This window comes from Rutidosis leptorrhynchoides, chromosome 3, assembly GCF_046630445.1.
Source record: "Rutidosis leptorrhynchoides isolate AG116_Rl617_1_P2 chromosome 3, CSIRO_AGI_Rlap_v1, whole genome shotgun sequence".
In the NCBI taxonomy this organism is placed as follows: Eukaryota; Viridiplantae; Streptophyta; class Magnoliopsida; order Asterales; family Asteraceae; genus Rutidosis; species Rutidosis leptorrhynchoides.
In genome coordinates, this window is record NC_092335.1 from 508827769 (window position 1) to 508845535 (window position 17767).

At 34.9% G+C, this 17767-nt stretch overlaps 1 protein-coding gene across 1 annotated transcript; it reads left to right on the forward strand.

Annotated features, from left to right (window-relative positions):
- Positions 1 to 844: 844 nt before the first annotated feature.
- LOC139898265 (coniferyl alcohol acyltransferase-like) lies at positions 845 to 4136 on the forward strand. The gene is made up of 2 exons (XM_071881002.1): positions 845 to 1369; positions 3127 to 4136. Exons 1-2 carry the CDS (start codon positions 872 to 874, stop codon positions 4069 to 4071), a joined length of 1443 nt encoding a protein of 480 aa, XP_071737103.1. The 5' UTR covers positions 845 to 871; the 3' UTR covers positions 4072 to 4136.
- Positions 4137 to 17767: the final 13631 nt, after the last annotated feature.

Here is a 17767-nt window from a genome sequence, read left to right on the forward strand (position 1 = left end):
CATTACTTAAGAGATTATGACCTACAATGGTAATTATATATATATATATATATATATATATATATATATATATATATATATATATATATATATATATATATATATATATATATAGCCTGCATTGGAACAAATATTGAGTAGTTTAAACTCTATTATTTATTACTCCGTATTATTAGCATGCTTATTTTAGAAAATTCATTAAACACACTTAGTAAGAGTTTGACTTCTGTAAAATATTTCCACTAAATACCCTCATATAATAGGAACATGCATTATCTCACTTTGTTAAGATTGTAAATCCTTGTCAATAGCAGACTCGAATCTGCGCTTAATTTTGTAAAGGCTTCCGCATGGTGTATCTAAGTTTATAAAGCATTGGATACCACTGAGTTATTAGCCCATTCGCATTATTTTTTATTGTTATTGTTATTATTATTGAATGTAACTTTTAATACTTTTATCTACTGACTACATGTCAGGATGTATATGATCAACAGCATCCACTAAAAATCCTTAATTATGTCCACACAAATACTAAATCAATTGCAATATTGCATGCTATTTTATTTTTAATTTTTTTGTTAAAAAAAATCAAATAAATAGAGAGCTTTCCAACAAAACCATGAAAAGAACTCGGAAGTTACAAACAATGTTGCGCCATTACAACGACAAAAAACCAAATAAATATAAGCCACAAAACATTAAATTATGGGTCACACGTCCTGTATCAAAAACCACAAAATGAAAAATTAAGTTCGTGACTGAATCAATTGCATGCTATAAATTTACATGCATTGTCCTAAAATCTTACCACTCTCCTCATCACTATTATCTAACACAAAAAGCTCGATCTCTCACCTACATATTCATCATGAATATGATAAAATACACACAACTTCATCAAACAAGTCCTGCTAAATCTCACCATTTTCACAAACCGCAACCACTTTCACAGTTCGGCCTCGACTATCAAGTGATCGTAAAGGGTAAAGAAGTCATTTCACCAGCCGTTGCACCAACGAGCCAACACTGTCTCCCTTTGTCGAACCTAGACTTGCTCCTTCCACCAATTAAAATTGGAGTCTTTTTTTGTTACAAGAAAAAGGACAACACTGACATGTCGTCAGACACTGTTGTGAAGAAGATGAAGAGATCGTTGGCTGGTATATTATCGAAATTTTATCCGCTTGCTGGTGAGATTGTGTCGAATAGTCGAGGAGAGCCTGAGTTGATGTGTAATAATAGAGGGGTTGAATTTGTTCATGCTCGTGCTGACGTGGATTTGAAAGATTTGGATTTTTATCATCCTGATAAAACTGTAAAAGGGAAGTTGGTGCCCAAGATCAATCATGGTGTATTATCTGTTCAGGTAACTGCACATATATATTATATATGCATACTTATGGCCAAGATAAAAATTTCAACTATGTTAGTAATTATGTTACATGACACATGAGTCAATATGAAAACTCTTTAGCCGAGTTGTATCGCGGTGATCAACAACCATAAAATTATCATGAGTGAAGTCTGGTTTAAGATAAATTAATTTTAGACCATCACTAATTAACACAGGTGTGTTAGGCAACTTTTTGGCCGAGCACGCCTCTAATGGTGTGCGTATATGGCGTGCTCACCCGGCGTGCTAGGAAGTTGCACGGGAAAGTTTAAGGTGTGTTAAAATTTATCTCAAATTTGATTGGTCCAGATTTATGTACCTTTTAATTTTTATCTACTATTCACCCAACTTTCAATCATATTTTAATTTAATTAATACATCACTCAACACACCACTCCATTATTTCTCAGTTTACCAACACGCCTGCCTAGCACCTCACCCCTGCCCATCAACACGCCAACATGCCCGCCATGGCTAAAGATGGTCTTAATATGCGTGTTATCAAAAGCTTTAGTTCCGGAAATCTAAGGTCGGCCTGCCGGTAAGCAAGTTGACGTGGCGGTAAGCATGGCCGTCTCATTAATATTAAATGGTTTGTTCGATATATAAAAATGAGGCTTTCTTATTTGGCTGGAAAAAAAAAAAAAAAAAAAAAGAGATTTGGTGTCTTGAGCTTGGGTTATCTAGTAGTAGTGAGTAGCCAAATAATAGTAAGTTAATCTTTTAATTCTCGTAATCTATAAACTAGCTAATTAAAATTTGAAATCATAGTATGAATAATATTCCGCTACTGTATATAAATTACAATCTTTTAAAATTTTCCGCCCCTCCAAAATTTTGGGCGTTGTTCAGTTGAACATTTTACACATGTAGCAAAGATGCCTCTAGCAGTAAAACAACATTGGTTTGGTTGGGAACGGATTCAAACCCGTGCCATGTATTTCATAGGCTCCAATGCTCTTACGATCAAAGCTACACGCCCTGGGTGTGGTGTTTGTGTTTTATTATATCTTAGTACTAATTAATGAGACAACGTATGGAAACCAAAAAGCTTTGAACTAAAACCATCCTTTTAAGTTATGTGTAATCAAAATTGTACAACAACGTACAACAACAAAATTCAATACCACATAACTGGTATGTATGGAGGAGGTGAGATGTAGACAATCTTTCCCCTATCCGAAAATAAAGACAAGTCATTTCTTCACCCAGAGTGAAAACACTCTCAAAAGAAAAGAGAAAGTCATCCCTCTCTCTATTCAACAGATAGAGAGATTGTTTCCGAGTGGACCTCCGGCCATACGTAGGAAAAAATTTAAAAAAAAAAATTAAATTAAATTAAAAATGAAATTGAGATGTCATGAAAATAGTAAAATCAAATTTTCATGAGTTTTAAGTCCTGTCTGAAATTTAATTTAGGCTCTAAGAGTCAATCAAGTCGCCAATAAATCGACGCTTGTTGTTGACTCAATAACTAGAGTCGTGTGTAATCAAAATTGTAAACTTTATAAAAGATAGGATAAGTATTTTTATCCATTGAATTATGATAAACAGTTGGATCAGGAGATTCATCAAGTTTATTCAATATCTTAATCTTTTTACAATTTTCTCTTTGTGCATACCCCCAAGGGCTAATATACTGTATTTATATAATCAATCAAATAGATATATAATAGGGATACAACTATACAAGTACCGAAATCATTAAATCTTGTTTATTAATGAAACAGGCAACAGAGTTGAAGTGTGGATCCATAATAATATCATGTACAATTAACCATCAAGTAGCAGATGGTTATTCAGTGGGCATGTTCTTATCTGCCTGGGCTAAGTATGCTCGATTCGAAAAAATTTCAAACATCCCTTCGTTTCGGCCCTCAATCTTGAACCCACGGTATCAACCACATTATGAATCGTCCCTTGATGATCTATACATCCCTATATCATCACTCCCTCCACCATCTTCCTTTAAAGAACCCCTTTTTAGTCGAACATATCATGTTCGTGCTAAAACAATCGAATGTCTTCAATGTGAAGCAAGTACAAAAGAATCCAAAAGCAGCAAACTTTTGTCATTCACAGCATTTATTTGGAAACTATTAGCACATGGAGGTAGTTATTCTACTAGAAGTCGTAGTCCTTTTAGAATGGGCCTTGTTGTAAATGGACGACGTTTTTTAGCTGAAAATTGTATAAAAAATCAATCATTATTTAAATGTCATTTTGGCAATGTTGTGTCTGCCCCATATGGTGTGATGGACAGCACTGATTTGAAGAAAATGACACTTGACGAAGTTGTGAAAAACGTGGGTAAGTTTGTGAGTGAATCAACAAATGAAGAACATTTTAGAGGGTTGATTGATTGGGTTGAGTTGCATAGACCAAAACCTGCAGTTGCAAAGATATATTTTGGTTGTGAAGATGATCAAGCTGTCGTGGTGTCATCAGGGCAAGATTTACCGGTTAACGATATGGACTTTGGTTGGGGTAAGCCGGAGTTTGGTTCGTACCATATTCCATGGGGTAGTCGAACCGGGTACATAACTACAATGCCAAGTGCAAGTGGAAATGGAGATTGGGTTGTTTACATGCATCTTAAACAGAAGGATTTAGATGTGATTGAGCTTATGGCACCTAATGTGTTTATACCTCTTTCTATTGCTACCCTTATCTAGTTTATAAAGTTTGTGTTTGTTTTATATGTAAGGTGGAGTTTTAAGATGTGTGAATTTGATGAATTTAGCCATGTAATAGAGTAATTTTGATATATAGCGATTAAAATTTACTTTGTGATGTTGATAATTTGAATGTACAATAATTTATTCACCTTAACAACAATCCAAAGGATCATCGTTAGAAATGGCGCTTCGTGAACTGTGTGTTCACAACAGTTTTTGCAATTCTCTCTGATCTGAGGAGATGACATCCTCAAAGTAGAAAATTCCTTAGACAAAGAAGGTGAGCCATTGGGACGGATATGAGTTTAGTGTTGGTGTGACAACGAAGAAGAAGTAGTCAAAAGGAAATAATAATAATAATAATAATAATAATAATAATAATAATAATAATAATAATAATAATAATAATAATAATAATAAGAGTTACTTTTGAGCTTTAATTTTATTAAAACTTAAAAAATGTACAATCTCGCTACGAAAAACATGTAACCTTCTGTTTGTTTTTATGTCAAATCAAATTAAACTTGATTTTAATATTATTTATTTAATTTTATTTACACTTAAAATAATGAACAAGAAGGGCTATATGCATAGCGGTATCAAGAAGTCTTTCTAACTAAAACCTTATGAGTTCAAATTAAGTGAACAATTTATAAATATTTGTAGATAAATAGTGTAGTGTGCATGTTTGCCTAAATGATGGACAAAGACTCAAAAACATCAAAATTATTCGAGAGAACAAAAGACACATGGCAGCTTGCATAGAACCCACACGCTCGAGTCCACCAAAAATAATACTTCGTACTCCGTACGCGTTTAGTAACGCTGCTACAGTCAATGTCAAAAAAATGTTATCCATTATTGAAAGAATAGATTTATCCTACTAAATTTTTTATGAACCACAAATTTTATAAACAAAATCCTAACAAGCACCTAGAAGAATTAAAACAAAACAACTACGGAGTACAACGGTTTAAAAAACCATAGTTACAACAAGTGTTACATCTACCTCCATAACTAAATCAAATATAAGAGACTTAGAGCACGACGTGTCACCAAGCTATTTCGGCGTCTTCCAAAATTGATGCCGGAAACGCATCCAAAATCGCCACCTAGTCGCGTCCTTTCCAGCGTCGATTTTACAGTGTCACGAATTCAACGTGCTTGTTGGACGTTTGGACCGTTTAATTTGAATATTTCTCTTTTTTTTTTCCTTTTCTTTTGTATTTTTATGACATTTTTAATCTGCTTTTTTTTGCAGGTTGAAGAGCCGGTCATTTGTAGACGTCGATTCAAGAAGAAGAAGAAGGAGGGTGGGCTAGGATTAATTTAATGGGCTAGAGTTAATTTTGGGCTAAAAAGAATAAATTGGTTATTTGTTGTTATGGAAGTTTGTTTTAATTTGTATATTTATATTTATTATATTTAATATTTAATATTTAATATTTAAATTTAATTTAATTTACATTTATATTATTATTAAATTAAATTATTAAATACAATTTATTAAATAATTACGAAGTATTAATATTTCTTTTTAATAAAATAAATTAAATGAAAATTAAAGTACTAAAAATGGACACTAAATAAAACAATCATTTTTTTAGCACAGTCAATTTTAGTGTCTTAAACTCTGTTGCAAAACACCCCGTCTCGAGCCGTCTCGACGCCCGTTGCGACGATTTGGTGACTAGCCCGTCCCGTCTAAAAGAAAACCGTCTAATATGACAGTCAACGGTCAAAATTTGGGTCAATGTTGAAAAAAATCAGGTCAAAGTCTCTCAAAATTCGAAAAAGTCAGAAAGTCGGTCAAATCGGTCAAATTTGTCGTATTTTAGTTTAAATTTTTGTATTATATTAACGGTGATACCATTTATGAGTACAAATTAGTCAATTAAAGTTATTGGCTTTAAAATATGTAGACATATAAACATTTATATACTTATATATTTAAAAGTCAACTTTGGTCAACATCTTGGTCAACATCCGTCTCGACCCCGTTTCGAACGTCTCGACCTTTTTAGGACCCGACCGTCTCGACCCCGTCTCGCGTCTTTTGCAACCTTGGTCTTAAATAAACACTGACCTCGTATTTTTACAAATATCATCAAAAATAACTCTTATACATCACCTCGCTAAAAAAACTAACATTGTTGATACTGCTCAATTCCATTTCCAAATTCATATAGTGCAATGCAAGTTTTATAAACGATATTACAAACAATTTATATACAAAAACTAGGTAACACTACAGTAAAAACGTTCTTATTTTAATTTTGGTTAAAATATGATTTCAGCCAATCATTTATATGGGAAAATATTTGCAGAAAAGAGTGAAAGATATATTTGGATTTTGAAATATTATTTATTTGTTTTTGATAAAATAAATTAGATAAAACAAAAGTTTTAAAATAATTAAAACAATTAAACTGAACACTAAAGTTGAACACTGAACAACACATTCACTTTTTCTTAGCGCATTCAATTTTAATGTCTATAATGTACATCGAACGACACCTATAAATATTGTAAAGACCCGTCCTAATCTATCTGGACGAATACATTACATTTGGTTACATCGCGTGGTACTTGACCTCTATATGATACATTTTACAAACATTGCATTCGTTTTTAAAAGACAAACTGAGAATAAACATGCTTTAAAGTGTCAACCAAAAGGTTGGTGAGTCCGAGCTATTAACGGTTGGTGTCAACCATAGGGCTGTTAACGAACTGAGCTTTTAACGGTTGGTTGACACTTTAAAGCATGTTTATTCTCAGGTATGAAAGAAATCTTCCGTTGTGCATTTGCTCATATTAGAGATATTACTTGGAGTCATTCATGACATATTTCAAAAGACGTTGCATTCGAGTCATCGAGTTCATCAAGATTATTATTAAGTCGATTATAGTTGGATATATTATGAAATGGTATGCATGCCATCAACTTTCAATGTATTAAAAAGTTTGTCTTTTAAAAACGAATGCAGTGTTTGTAAAATGTATCATATAGAGGTCAAGTACCTCGCGATGTAACCAAATGTAATGTATTCGTCCAGATGGATTAGGACGGGTCTTTACAGTTGGTATCAGAGCTGGTATAACGCCGTCCATGTGTGGCGGGTTAGTCGTAAAGGAGGTTCTCACAGTGTTACCTGTGACGAAGCATTGACTCTTACTCCTTGCCATCCCTTACGAGGGTTGGCAGTAGCCGAAAGGCAGGCCCTAAAATCATTATCTGAGGTACACTCAGTGGTCACCAGGCGGCTAGCTGGGAAGGCACTGGGTGGGACGGTGGTTGTCCCCACTGTATTTACAAATATCATCGAAAATAACTCTTAAAGATCACCTCGCTCAAACAACTAACATCATTGATACTACTCAATTTCATTTCTAAATCCATATAGTGCAATACAAGTTTTATAAACAATATTATAAATAAATAACTTATATACAAAAAACGATATTAATACTACCGTAAAAACTTTCTTATTATAATTTTGGTTAAAAAAATGATTTCAGCTAATCATTCATATGGGAAAAATGGTTGCAAACAAATTGGAAGAAATATTTGAATTTTTAAAATATGAGTAGTCTTAAATAATTGTCAAATGTCAATAAATTTCAAAATAAAACGTTCGTATTGAAAACCCTCGTATACACTATATAAAAACTAAATTAATTGACATTTTAACATTATGGTGCTAGGGGTTGTCCGATAACTAATAATTGAAAGGAACTCTAAAAATCAAATAGGGTAATGTTGTCTAATGGTGTATCATATCGTATACATGCATAAAAGGCGTAATAGCTGCATAAAAGTAGCATCAGGAAGGTTGGAAACAACAGTTTGTGGAGTTATCCGCCCAGCGTTCTCCACTGTACAGGCTGCTCCGTCATGCGTAAGTCCTGAAGGCCGCCTAGCGCATAAGCCCTGGCCGGAGAACGCCACCTTCAGCGTAAATTTCGGATCACGAATAACAGAACGTATCATCATTTGACACGTGTCCCCGAACAATCTGGTGGGTCGTCATTTTACACAGTTCAGTGATTCTGTCAAATTCGAGAGCTGAGACTTCACTTCTCTTTCTCTCTCTACTTTCTCTCACTAGAAGTCATCCGGCTAGCACTTTACGCTCTACGGACGACAGATTGATTAAGCCACCCCACAAGTTTCTATATTTGTGAACCAGGTCTGCAGAGATTATTTCCCAAGGGTAAACATCAATCGGCAACATTCTGCCCTCCTAAAGCTAGATCACTTCTAGTATCTTGTTGGCACACTAAGCCTTACTTCATAAGGAAATAGGTGTTAACAATGGCGCCATCCATTATTAAGACGAATCATCTCACCAACACTGATAAAGATGGCGAGGATAATGAATTGGTATCACTAGAAGTAGGTTTGATACATCCATGGAAAGCTGGACAACGGAGGAAGGCAGAAGTGTTAGAAAATTGGGAAGAGCAATTGATATCGTTTCCTTCTATGTTTAACACAAATCCATCCGATGGTCCAGTGGTTATAGAAGTACGAGTTTCTAATTGCTTAATACGCAACATTTATACTGACACAGGAGCTGGAGCAGACATTATGTATGAACATTGCTTCATGCAACTTCCCAAAGATGTACAAGAAAAAATGAAGGAAACATATGTGCCGTTAGCAAGTTTTACAAGTGAGCCGTCCTGGTCTGAAGGAAGTATTCTGCTTGAAGTTACCTTGGGCAAGTCACCCCTAAGACGCACAGCCAACATTGAGTTCCTGGTGGTTAAAGCAAATTCACAGTACAACATAATTTTAGGAAGAACTGCTTTAATGACGTTTGGAGCTGTAACATCAACTGTACATGGCATGATGAAGTTTCCAACGCCAGGCGGAGTAGCAACGTTATATGCAGAACGGCAGAAGTCAATTGAGTGTTCTCAAGTAACAAAGGCAGTAATTAAACCAATCATACACGATGATGGGTCAATCTCACCGAATCTTAAATTTCCAGATCAGAAAATCATAATTGGGCACACGTTGTCCGCTGAATGTAAAGAAAAATTATACAACATTTTGACAACAAATTTAGACGTTTTTGCATGGAAACCGTCTGATATGACCGGTGTTCCAAGGGAAATTGCAGAACATAGGTTAAATGTGAATCCCAATATACATCCTGTTTGTCAGAAAAAGCGTGGCATGGCGCCAGAAAGAAGCAAATTCCTCCGTGATGAGGTACGAAGTTTGGTGGATGCTGGGATCTTGCGAGAAGTCAAATATCAGACATGGGTGGCTAATTCGGTCATGGTTAGGAAGTCAGACAACTCATGGCGGATGTGTGTGGATTTCACGGATATCAATAAAGCATGTCCAAAGGATAATTACCCTTTACCTGAAATTGATTGGAAGGTTGAATCATTGACAGGATATCAATTCAAATGTTTCCTAGATGCGGCTAAGGGATATCATCAAATCCCAATGGTTTTAAAAGATGAAGACAAAACGGCTTTTCACACAACAGAAGGCATATTCTGTTACAAGAAAATGCCTTCTGGTTTGAAGAATGCAGGAGCAACATATCAACGACTTATTGATATGGCGTTTAAGGATCAAATTGGGCGAAATTTGGAAGCTTACGTTGATGACATTGTCATCAAAAGTTATACTGAAGAAAAGATGTACGAGGAAACTTTTGCATCTCTGCGAAAAATCAACATGAAATTAAATCCCAAGAAGTGCACGTTTGGTGTAGAAGAGGGAAAATTCTTAGGTCATATTGTCACAGAACGTGGTATTAAAGCTAATCCTAAGAAAATTCAAGCAATTGAAGATATGAAGTCACCAACTAGCAAGAAAGATGTTCAACGGTTACATGGATGTCTAGCAGCATTAACAAGATTCTTGTCCAGAGCAGCTGAAAAGTCACTTCCATTCATGAAGGTGTTAAAGGGCTGTTTAAATAAAAAAGATTTTGTGTGGACGGCGGAAGCCGAAAATGCATTCCAAGAGGTCAAGCAGTTGCTAAAAACATTACCTACAATAACAGCACCAAAAGAGGGGGAAACTCTAATTTTGTACTTAGCTGTCTCAAAAGAAGCAATAAGTTCTGTCCTAATCGCAGAACGGAGTGGTGTGGAAATGCCTATATATTTTGTTAGTAAAGTGTTGTAGTTTAGTGAAACAAATTATCTGCCACTTCACCGTATGGTTTATGCCCTTGTGCACACTGCACGACGTTTACGAAGATATTTTCAAGGTCATCCCATTTTAGTGTTAACCGATCAACCATTGAAGCAAATACTCTGGCGTCCAGAATCATCTGGCCGTTTAGCAAAATGGGCCATCGAGTTGGGGGAATATGAAATCAATTTTGCTCCCAGGAATGCAGTTAAAGGACAAATTTTGGCAGATTTTCTCTTGGAGACAAATGAAAAAGTAGAGTATGATAACAAAACGACACCACCACAGCATGAGTGGGAGTTACACACTGATAGAGCATCCAGTGAAGAGGGAACAGGTGCAGGATTAGTTTTAACAAGTCCAGATGGTGAAGAGTATACTTATGCATTGAAATTTTGTTTTTATGCTTCAAACTATGAAGCAGAGTATGAGGCATTACTCTCCGGCCTCCGCATAGCGGTAGAAATGGGCATAACAAATTTACGAGCATATGTTGATTCTCAAATCTTCGCCCAGTAGGTTAATGGAACATTTGATGCAAGGGATACATCCATGAGGCAATATGTATAATTGGTGGAGGCAATTTCAAAGAAATTTGTTAACCTTGAAGTAGTGCAAATCCCTCATAATAAGAACAAAAAGGCTGACGTCTTGAGCAAGTTAGCTACTTTAACCATTGATCATTTGCACAAATGAGTGTTAGTTGAAGAGCTTAAGGAAAAATCAATACATGCAAAACCAATTATGGCAATCGTTGAAGGTATTAAGGAAACCTGGATGACTCCATATTTGAGATATTTGCATGACGGATGGTTACCTATTGATAAGGCAGAAGCAAGACGGATAAGAGTAACAGCACCAATGTATGAACTTGTTAATGGTGTTCTTTATCGAAAATCTTACAATGGTCCATTGTTAAGGTGTTTAAGCGATGATGAGGCATTAAGGGTGGTCAAAGAAATGCACGAAGGAGTGTGTTCTCAACACTCCGGCTTCCGTACTGTGGCATCCAGGATCATGCGACAAGGATATTATTGGCCTTCCCTTTATCGAGATGTTGTAGAAATCATAAAAACATGTGAGAATTGTCAGAGGCATGGAACAATTCAGCGTCTCCCAAAGTATGACTTGATACCGGTGTCATCTGCTTGGCCGTTCTGCAAGTGGGCTATTGATATTGTGGGACCATTCAGTAGAAGCACTGGTAACGCTAAGCTTCTGGTTTGCACTAAAGTGGCTTAAGTAGCCCTCGAAGAGTCCGTTTATTCTCTCCGTCTGAGCTTTTCTTGGTGGTAGCAATTGATTTTTTCATGAAATGGGTTGAAGCAAAGGCTTTAGCAAAAATTACAGGAGAAAATGTTAAGAAGTTTGTCTGGCATGATATCGTATGCCGTTATGGGGTACCAAATTAAATAGTCAGCGATAACGGCAAGCAATTTGCAGAAAATCCATTTCGGAGTTGGTGTGAAGAGCTGGGCATAAAGCAAAATTTTACATCTGTTGCTCATCCTCAAGCAAACGGACAAGTGGAGGTTACCAACAAGGAAATCGTTGCTGGCATTAAGGCACGGTTGGGTCTAATTCAAACTGGATGGGTAGATGAGTTTCCAAATGTGTTGTGGGCACACCGGATAACGCCAAAGCAGAGCACGGTAGAAACACCTTTCAGTCTAGTGTACGGTACAGAGGCAGTAATACCGGCTGAAATATGTGTACTAACACAACGCATTATGGCATTTGATGTTGAGGCTAATTCTGAAGCGTTAAGGGAGAATCTCAACTTTTTAGAAGAAAGAAGGTTGATGGCCGCCATCCGGCAAGCAGATCACAAACATAAAATGGCAAAATATTACAACAAGAAAGTGAAGCATGTGCAGTTTGAAGTAGGTGATTTAGTGCTGCGAGATAATGAGGCAAGCAGGCAAATCAAATTTGGAAAGCTAGCCCCAAAATGGGAAGGACCTTATAAGGTCACAAAAGTAAATCAAAATGGATCATACATGCTTGTTGCGCCTTCCGGCGAGCAATACGAAAGAGCTTGGAATGCAATGAATTTAAAGAAATTTTATGCGTAGCACTATATGCATGGACAGCTTGATCAACTGTCAAATGCATGAGATATAGTCATTAATGTAAAATTTTCTTTAAGAATATGAATAATAGCAATTATTCTGATGGCAATATTTTTCATAAATTTTATCCGGCTAAGGATTTTTTAGCCCAGGTGTCACATAGCTGTATGTCATCCCTACCCGTAGAAAGAAAGAAAGCCTTTCGGTGGTAGAAGTACAATCATACTCAAAATGGTTGTATTGATAGTGAGACATGTAGAACTCACTAAAGCATCGAAGCGATGAAACGAATCTACAAAAAATGTCATGACACAACTTATATACACAAAATGCAGAGCAAAACGAAAAATGGACCATGGTGTCCAGCAAAATATTTAATGGCAAAAATAATTCATAACTTTTCCTCATGAGTTTCATGACGGAAAGCGTATAACGGAGAATATGATTACAATATTTACAAGCATAATGATTGTAAAGTACAATCTCAATATTTTGTGCGTCGTTCACAACAACAATCATACTAAGTTACAGTATATTTCTAATATATACAACTAAGTACGATATTAAAACGTTATGCAAAAGCAGATGTATAAAAGCGTAGTATTTCATTCATCCTGTGGAGTACAATTCAATACATCATCTACTGTTACATTCGGCCTTTTACAAAGATTTTCAAGATCAGAAAACCTCATATTTTCTATTGAAGCACCGGCTGCATCAGCTTCTACAATGGCATTTTCATTAATCTTTGATGTGATTACCTCAGGCAGAGAATTTGGAAGTTCTGGTAGTTTTCTCTTCATAAAATTGAAAAAATTTAACCGTTTAGCAGATTTCGCAAGGCGGACAAACTCACGGATCCTGTGAGATAATGCCTGGCAGTTAAAGATACGCTCTACAAGCGCAGGGATGCCAGTTATCATACGTCTTTATTTTTCCTCTTTGGCTTTAAGCTGTTCATTTAACATGTTATTCTGCTCAAGCATTTTTTCATTCTCATTTGCTAGTTCATCAATCTTGCTCAGATGTCGCTTTTCTCTAGCAGATAGTTCTTTGATTTGTTCCTTATACTCTGCCCTCTGATTGTTGCTATTATCATAAAGTCTCTTCATTGTCTCATATTCCCTATTTATCTCTGTAGCTATTTTTTCAGTCCTGGCTACTTTCTTCTTTTCAGCAGATAGCTCCTTATTCGTGGTAACTTCATTGTTTTGCAACTCAGATAGGCGTTGAAGGTCATTTAACCCAGAAGCAATGTTCAGAAGAATACTTTGTGCCTTAACCTTCTTGGCATCTGCATCAGATAGGCTGCTAAAAAATTGGGCAAGTGAAGGGCACACCATGGCGTTCAAAAAAGTCATGAAATCTTCGTAATAGTGTGGTGGTCCTTTTAAAAGGGAAGAAAGCATATTTATGTCAAGATTGGGAAGCGTAATTTGTTGTGGAGAAGAACTAGGGCCAGCTCCTTGTTGAGCAGATGACGGAGGAATTTGACCAGTTCTTCTCGTCTTAGCGGAAGGCGGAAGAGTCACTAAAGTAGTATCTTGGTGTGATGCACTAGCTGTTGGAGATAAAGGAAAATTGTTACTTATAAAAGAGTGCCAATATGCTTCACAACATTTCAAGGGTGGCATAAAATATAAGGAAGGGTTTGGATTATAAAATCCACCAGTACTGGGCATACAAGAAAACAAGTACAGATTTTGGTATGGTATTTTACATAATTCAGTGTTATCTTTACCCGAGGCACGACGTTCTCTAAAAGCAACTCGATTCATACCTATATCTTCTTCTTTTTCTTCTTCTTCTTCTTCTTCTTCTTCTTCTTCTTCTTCTTCTTCTTCTTCTTCTTCTTCTTCTTCTTCTTCTTCTTCTTCATTTTCCTCCTCCCTCACTTTATCTGTTTTGGGGGTATCATCAATAATTTTTTCAGTGGTAAAGGTAAGTTGAGAATAAGATAATGACCGCATGGCGGTAAGCGGAGTAATTTCTGCAGAAGTTTAAAAGTCACATACGTTAATTGGATGGATAAAGGAGAACATCTTATTAAGCATGAGTAGCAAAAGTAAATACTTACTCTTTTTCCCAGCAAGAACACGTGCATAACCTTGTGAGATATCCCAATCCTGACTTATAGATGTCAGCGACAGCATGTGTTCCCCATATTTAATGTCATTGATTTGTTCAGCTTTAATTTTCTTAAACAAAATGTTTTCCTTGGTAACGAGTTTTGGAAAGGTAACTGATACGGTATGCAAGTATTTCCGCCACACTCGAGTAGCTGAGTATTGGGCATCAATTGCATCTTCATTAATAAAGATAAATGAAGCATACCAGTTATCGCCGTGATGATCAGGTGCAGGTTTCAGAAATCCATGAACTTTGTTGAATGTGAACCAACCTTTTTCATTGGGTGCTATGCGTACCAAATGGCAAAATATCCGAATAGAAGGCTCTATACTCCTTGCACGATTATACATTTCAAAAATCAAAATCTTTCGAATTGAAGCTGGTTCAAATTGACCAATAGCAACACCGTAAAACTTGCAAACTTCTAAGAAGAATGGTGTAAATGGCAGTCGCAAACAAAAATTGAAAATTCAATGCCCATAAATAGCAACCTTGCCAGGGGGCGGTGAGCAGGCTCTGGCATTAACTGCAGGAATCACTGGTTCAACACCAGCTAATCTAGGAAAGCGTTGCAGTAGCTCGCCCAAATATTTCTCATTTGCTCTGCTATGAATAGCTGAAACATCCTTTATGGCTGCCATTAATGTTCTAATAAAACAGGAAGTAAAGAGGGTATGGATGATAAAAGATGAACACTATAGAAGGAAGTTGTAAAAGTAAATGATCGGTTAAGGTTTATGGTGGTTAAAAAGCAAAAAGATATAATGTAGTGACCCGAACTTTTCCATGTTTATATATATATTAAATAAAATTGTTATTTACATGATTAAGTCTTTCCAACATGTTAAGCAATCAAACTTGTTAAGACTTGATTAATTGAGATAGGTTTCATATAGACAATTGACCACCCAAGTTGACCGGTGATTCACGAACGTTAAAACTTGTAAAAACTATACGATGACATATATATGATTATATATATAGTTAACATGATTTTATTATAAGTATGTATCTCATTAGGTATTTTAACAATGAGTTATATACATAAAAATGAGACTCTTAATTTAAGAAACTCGAAAACGATATATATAACGATTATCGTTATAACAACGTCTTACTAGGTACATATAAATCATATTAATATATTGATACACTTGGTTAATTATGTTAAATGATAAGTAAATATATTATTAAGTGTATTAACAATTAAATACATATGTAAAAATAAGACTACTAACTTAATGATTTCGAAACGAGACATATATGTAACGATTATCGTTGTAACGACATTTAACTGTATATATATCATACTAAGATATATTATATATCATAATATCATGATAATATAACAATTTAACATCTCATTTGTTATAATAAACAATGGGTTAACAACATTCAACAAGATCGTTAACCTAAAGGTTTCAAAACAACATTTACATGTAACGACTAACGATGACTTAACGACTCAGTTAAAATGTATATACATGTAGTGTTTTAATATGTATTCATACACTTTTGAAAGACTTCAAGACACTTATCAAAATACTTCTACTTAACAAAAATACTTACAATTACATCCTCTTTCAGTTTCATCAACAATTCTACTCGTATGCACCCGTATTCGTACTCGTACAATACACAGCTTTTAGATGTATGTACTATTGGTATATACACTCCAATGATCAGCTCTTAGCAGCCCATGTGAGTCACCTAACACATGTGGGAACCATCATTTGGCAACTAGCATGAAATATCTCATAAAATTACAAAAATATGAGTAATTATTCATGACTTATTTACATGAAAACAAAATTACATATCCTTTATATCTAATCCATACACCAACGACCAAAAACACCTACAAACACTTTCATTCTTCAATTTTCTTCATCTAATTGATCTCTCTCAAGTTCTATCTTCAAGTTCTAAGTGTTCTTCATAAATTTCAAAAGTTCTAGTTTCATAAAATCAAGAATACTTCCAAGATTGCAAGTTTACTTCCAAGTTTTCTAAATCCATTCCAAGTAATCATCCAAGATTAAGAAACCTTTGTTACTTACAGTAGGTTATCTTTCTAATACAAGGTAATAATCATATTCAAACTTTAATTCAATTTCTATAACTATAACAATCTTATTTCGAGTGGAAATCTTACTTGAAATTGTTTTCGTGTCATGATTCTGCTTCAAGAACTTTCAAGCCATCCAAGGATCCTTTGAAGCTAGATCTATTTTTCTCATTTCCAGTAGGTTTATCCAAGGAACTTGAGGTAGTAATGATTATCATAACATCATTCGATTCATACATATAAAGCTATCTTATTCGAAGGTTTAAACTTGTAATCACTAGAACATAGTTTAGTTAATTCTAAACTTGTTCGCAAATAAAAGTTAATCCTTTTAACTTGACTTTTAAAATCAACTAAACACATGTTCTATATCTATATGATATGCTAACTTAATGATTTAAAACCTGGAAACACGAAAAACACCGTAAAATCGGATTTACGCCGTCGTAGTAACACCGCGGGCTGTTTTGGGTTAGTTAATTAAAAACTATGATAAACTTTGATTTAAAAGTTGTTATTCTTGGAAAATGATTTTTATTATGAACATGAAACTATATCCAAAAATTATGGTTAAACTCAAAGTGGAAGTATGTTTTCTAAAATGGTCATCTAGACGTCGTTCTTTCGACTGAAATGACTACCTTTACAAAAACGACTTGTAACTTATTTTTCCGACTATAAACCTATAATTTTTCTGTTTATATTCATAAAATAGAGTTCAATATGAAACCATAGCAATTTGATTCACTCAAAACGGATTTAAAATGAAGAAGTTATGGGTAAAACAAGATTGGATAATTTTTCTCATTTTAGCTACGTGAAAATTGGTAACAAATCTATTCCAACCATAACTTAATCAACTTGTATTGTATATTATGTAATCTTGAGATACCATAGACACGTATACAATGTTTCTACCTATCATGTCGACACATCTATATATATTTCGGAACAACCATAGACACTCTATATGTGAATGTTGGAGTTAGCTATACAGGGTTGAGGTTGATTCCAAAATATATATAGTTTGAGTTGTGATCAATACTGAGATACGTATACACTGGGTCGTGGATTGATTCAAGATAATATTTATCGATTTATTTCTGTACATCTAACTGTGGACAACTAGTTGTAGGTTACTAACGAGGACAGCTGACTTAATAAACTTAAAACATCAAAATATATTAAAAGTGTTGTAAATATATTTTGAACATACTTTGATATATATGTATATATTGTTATAGGTTCGTGAAT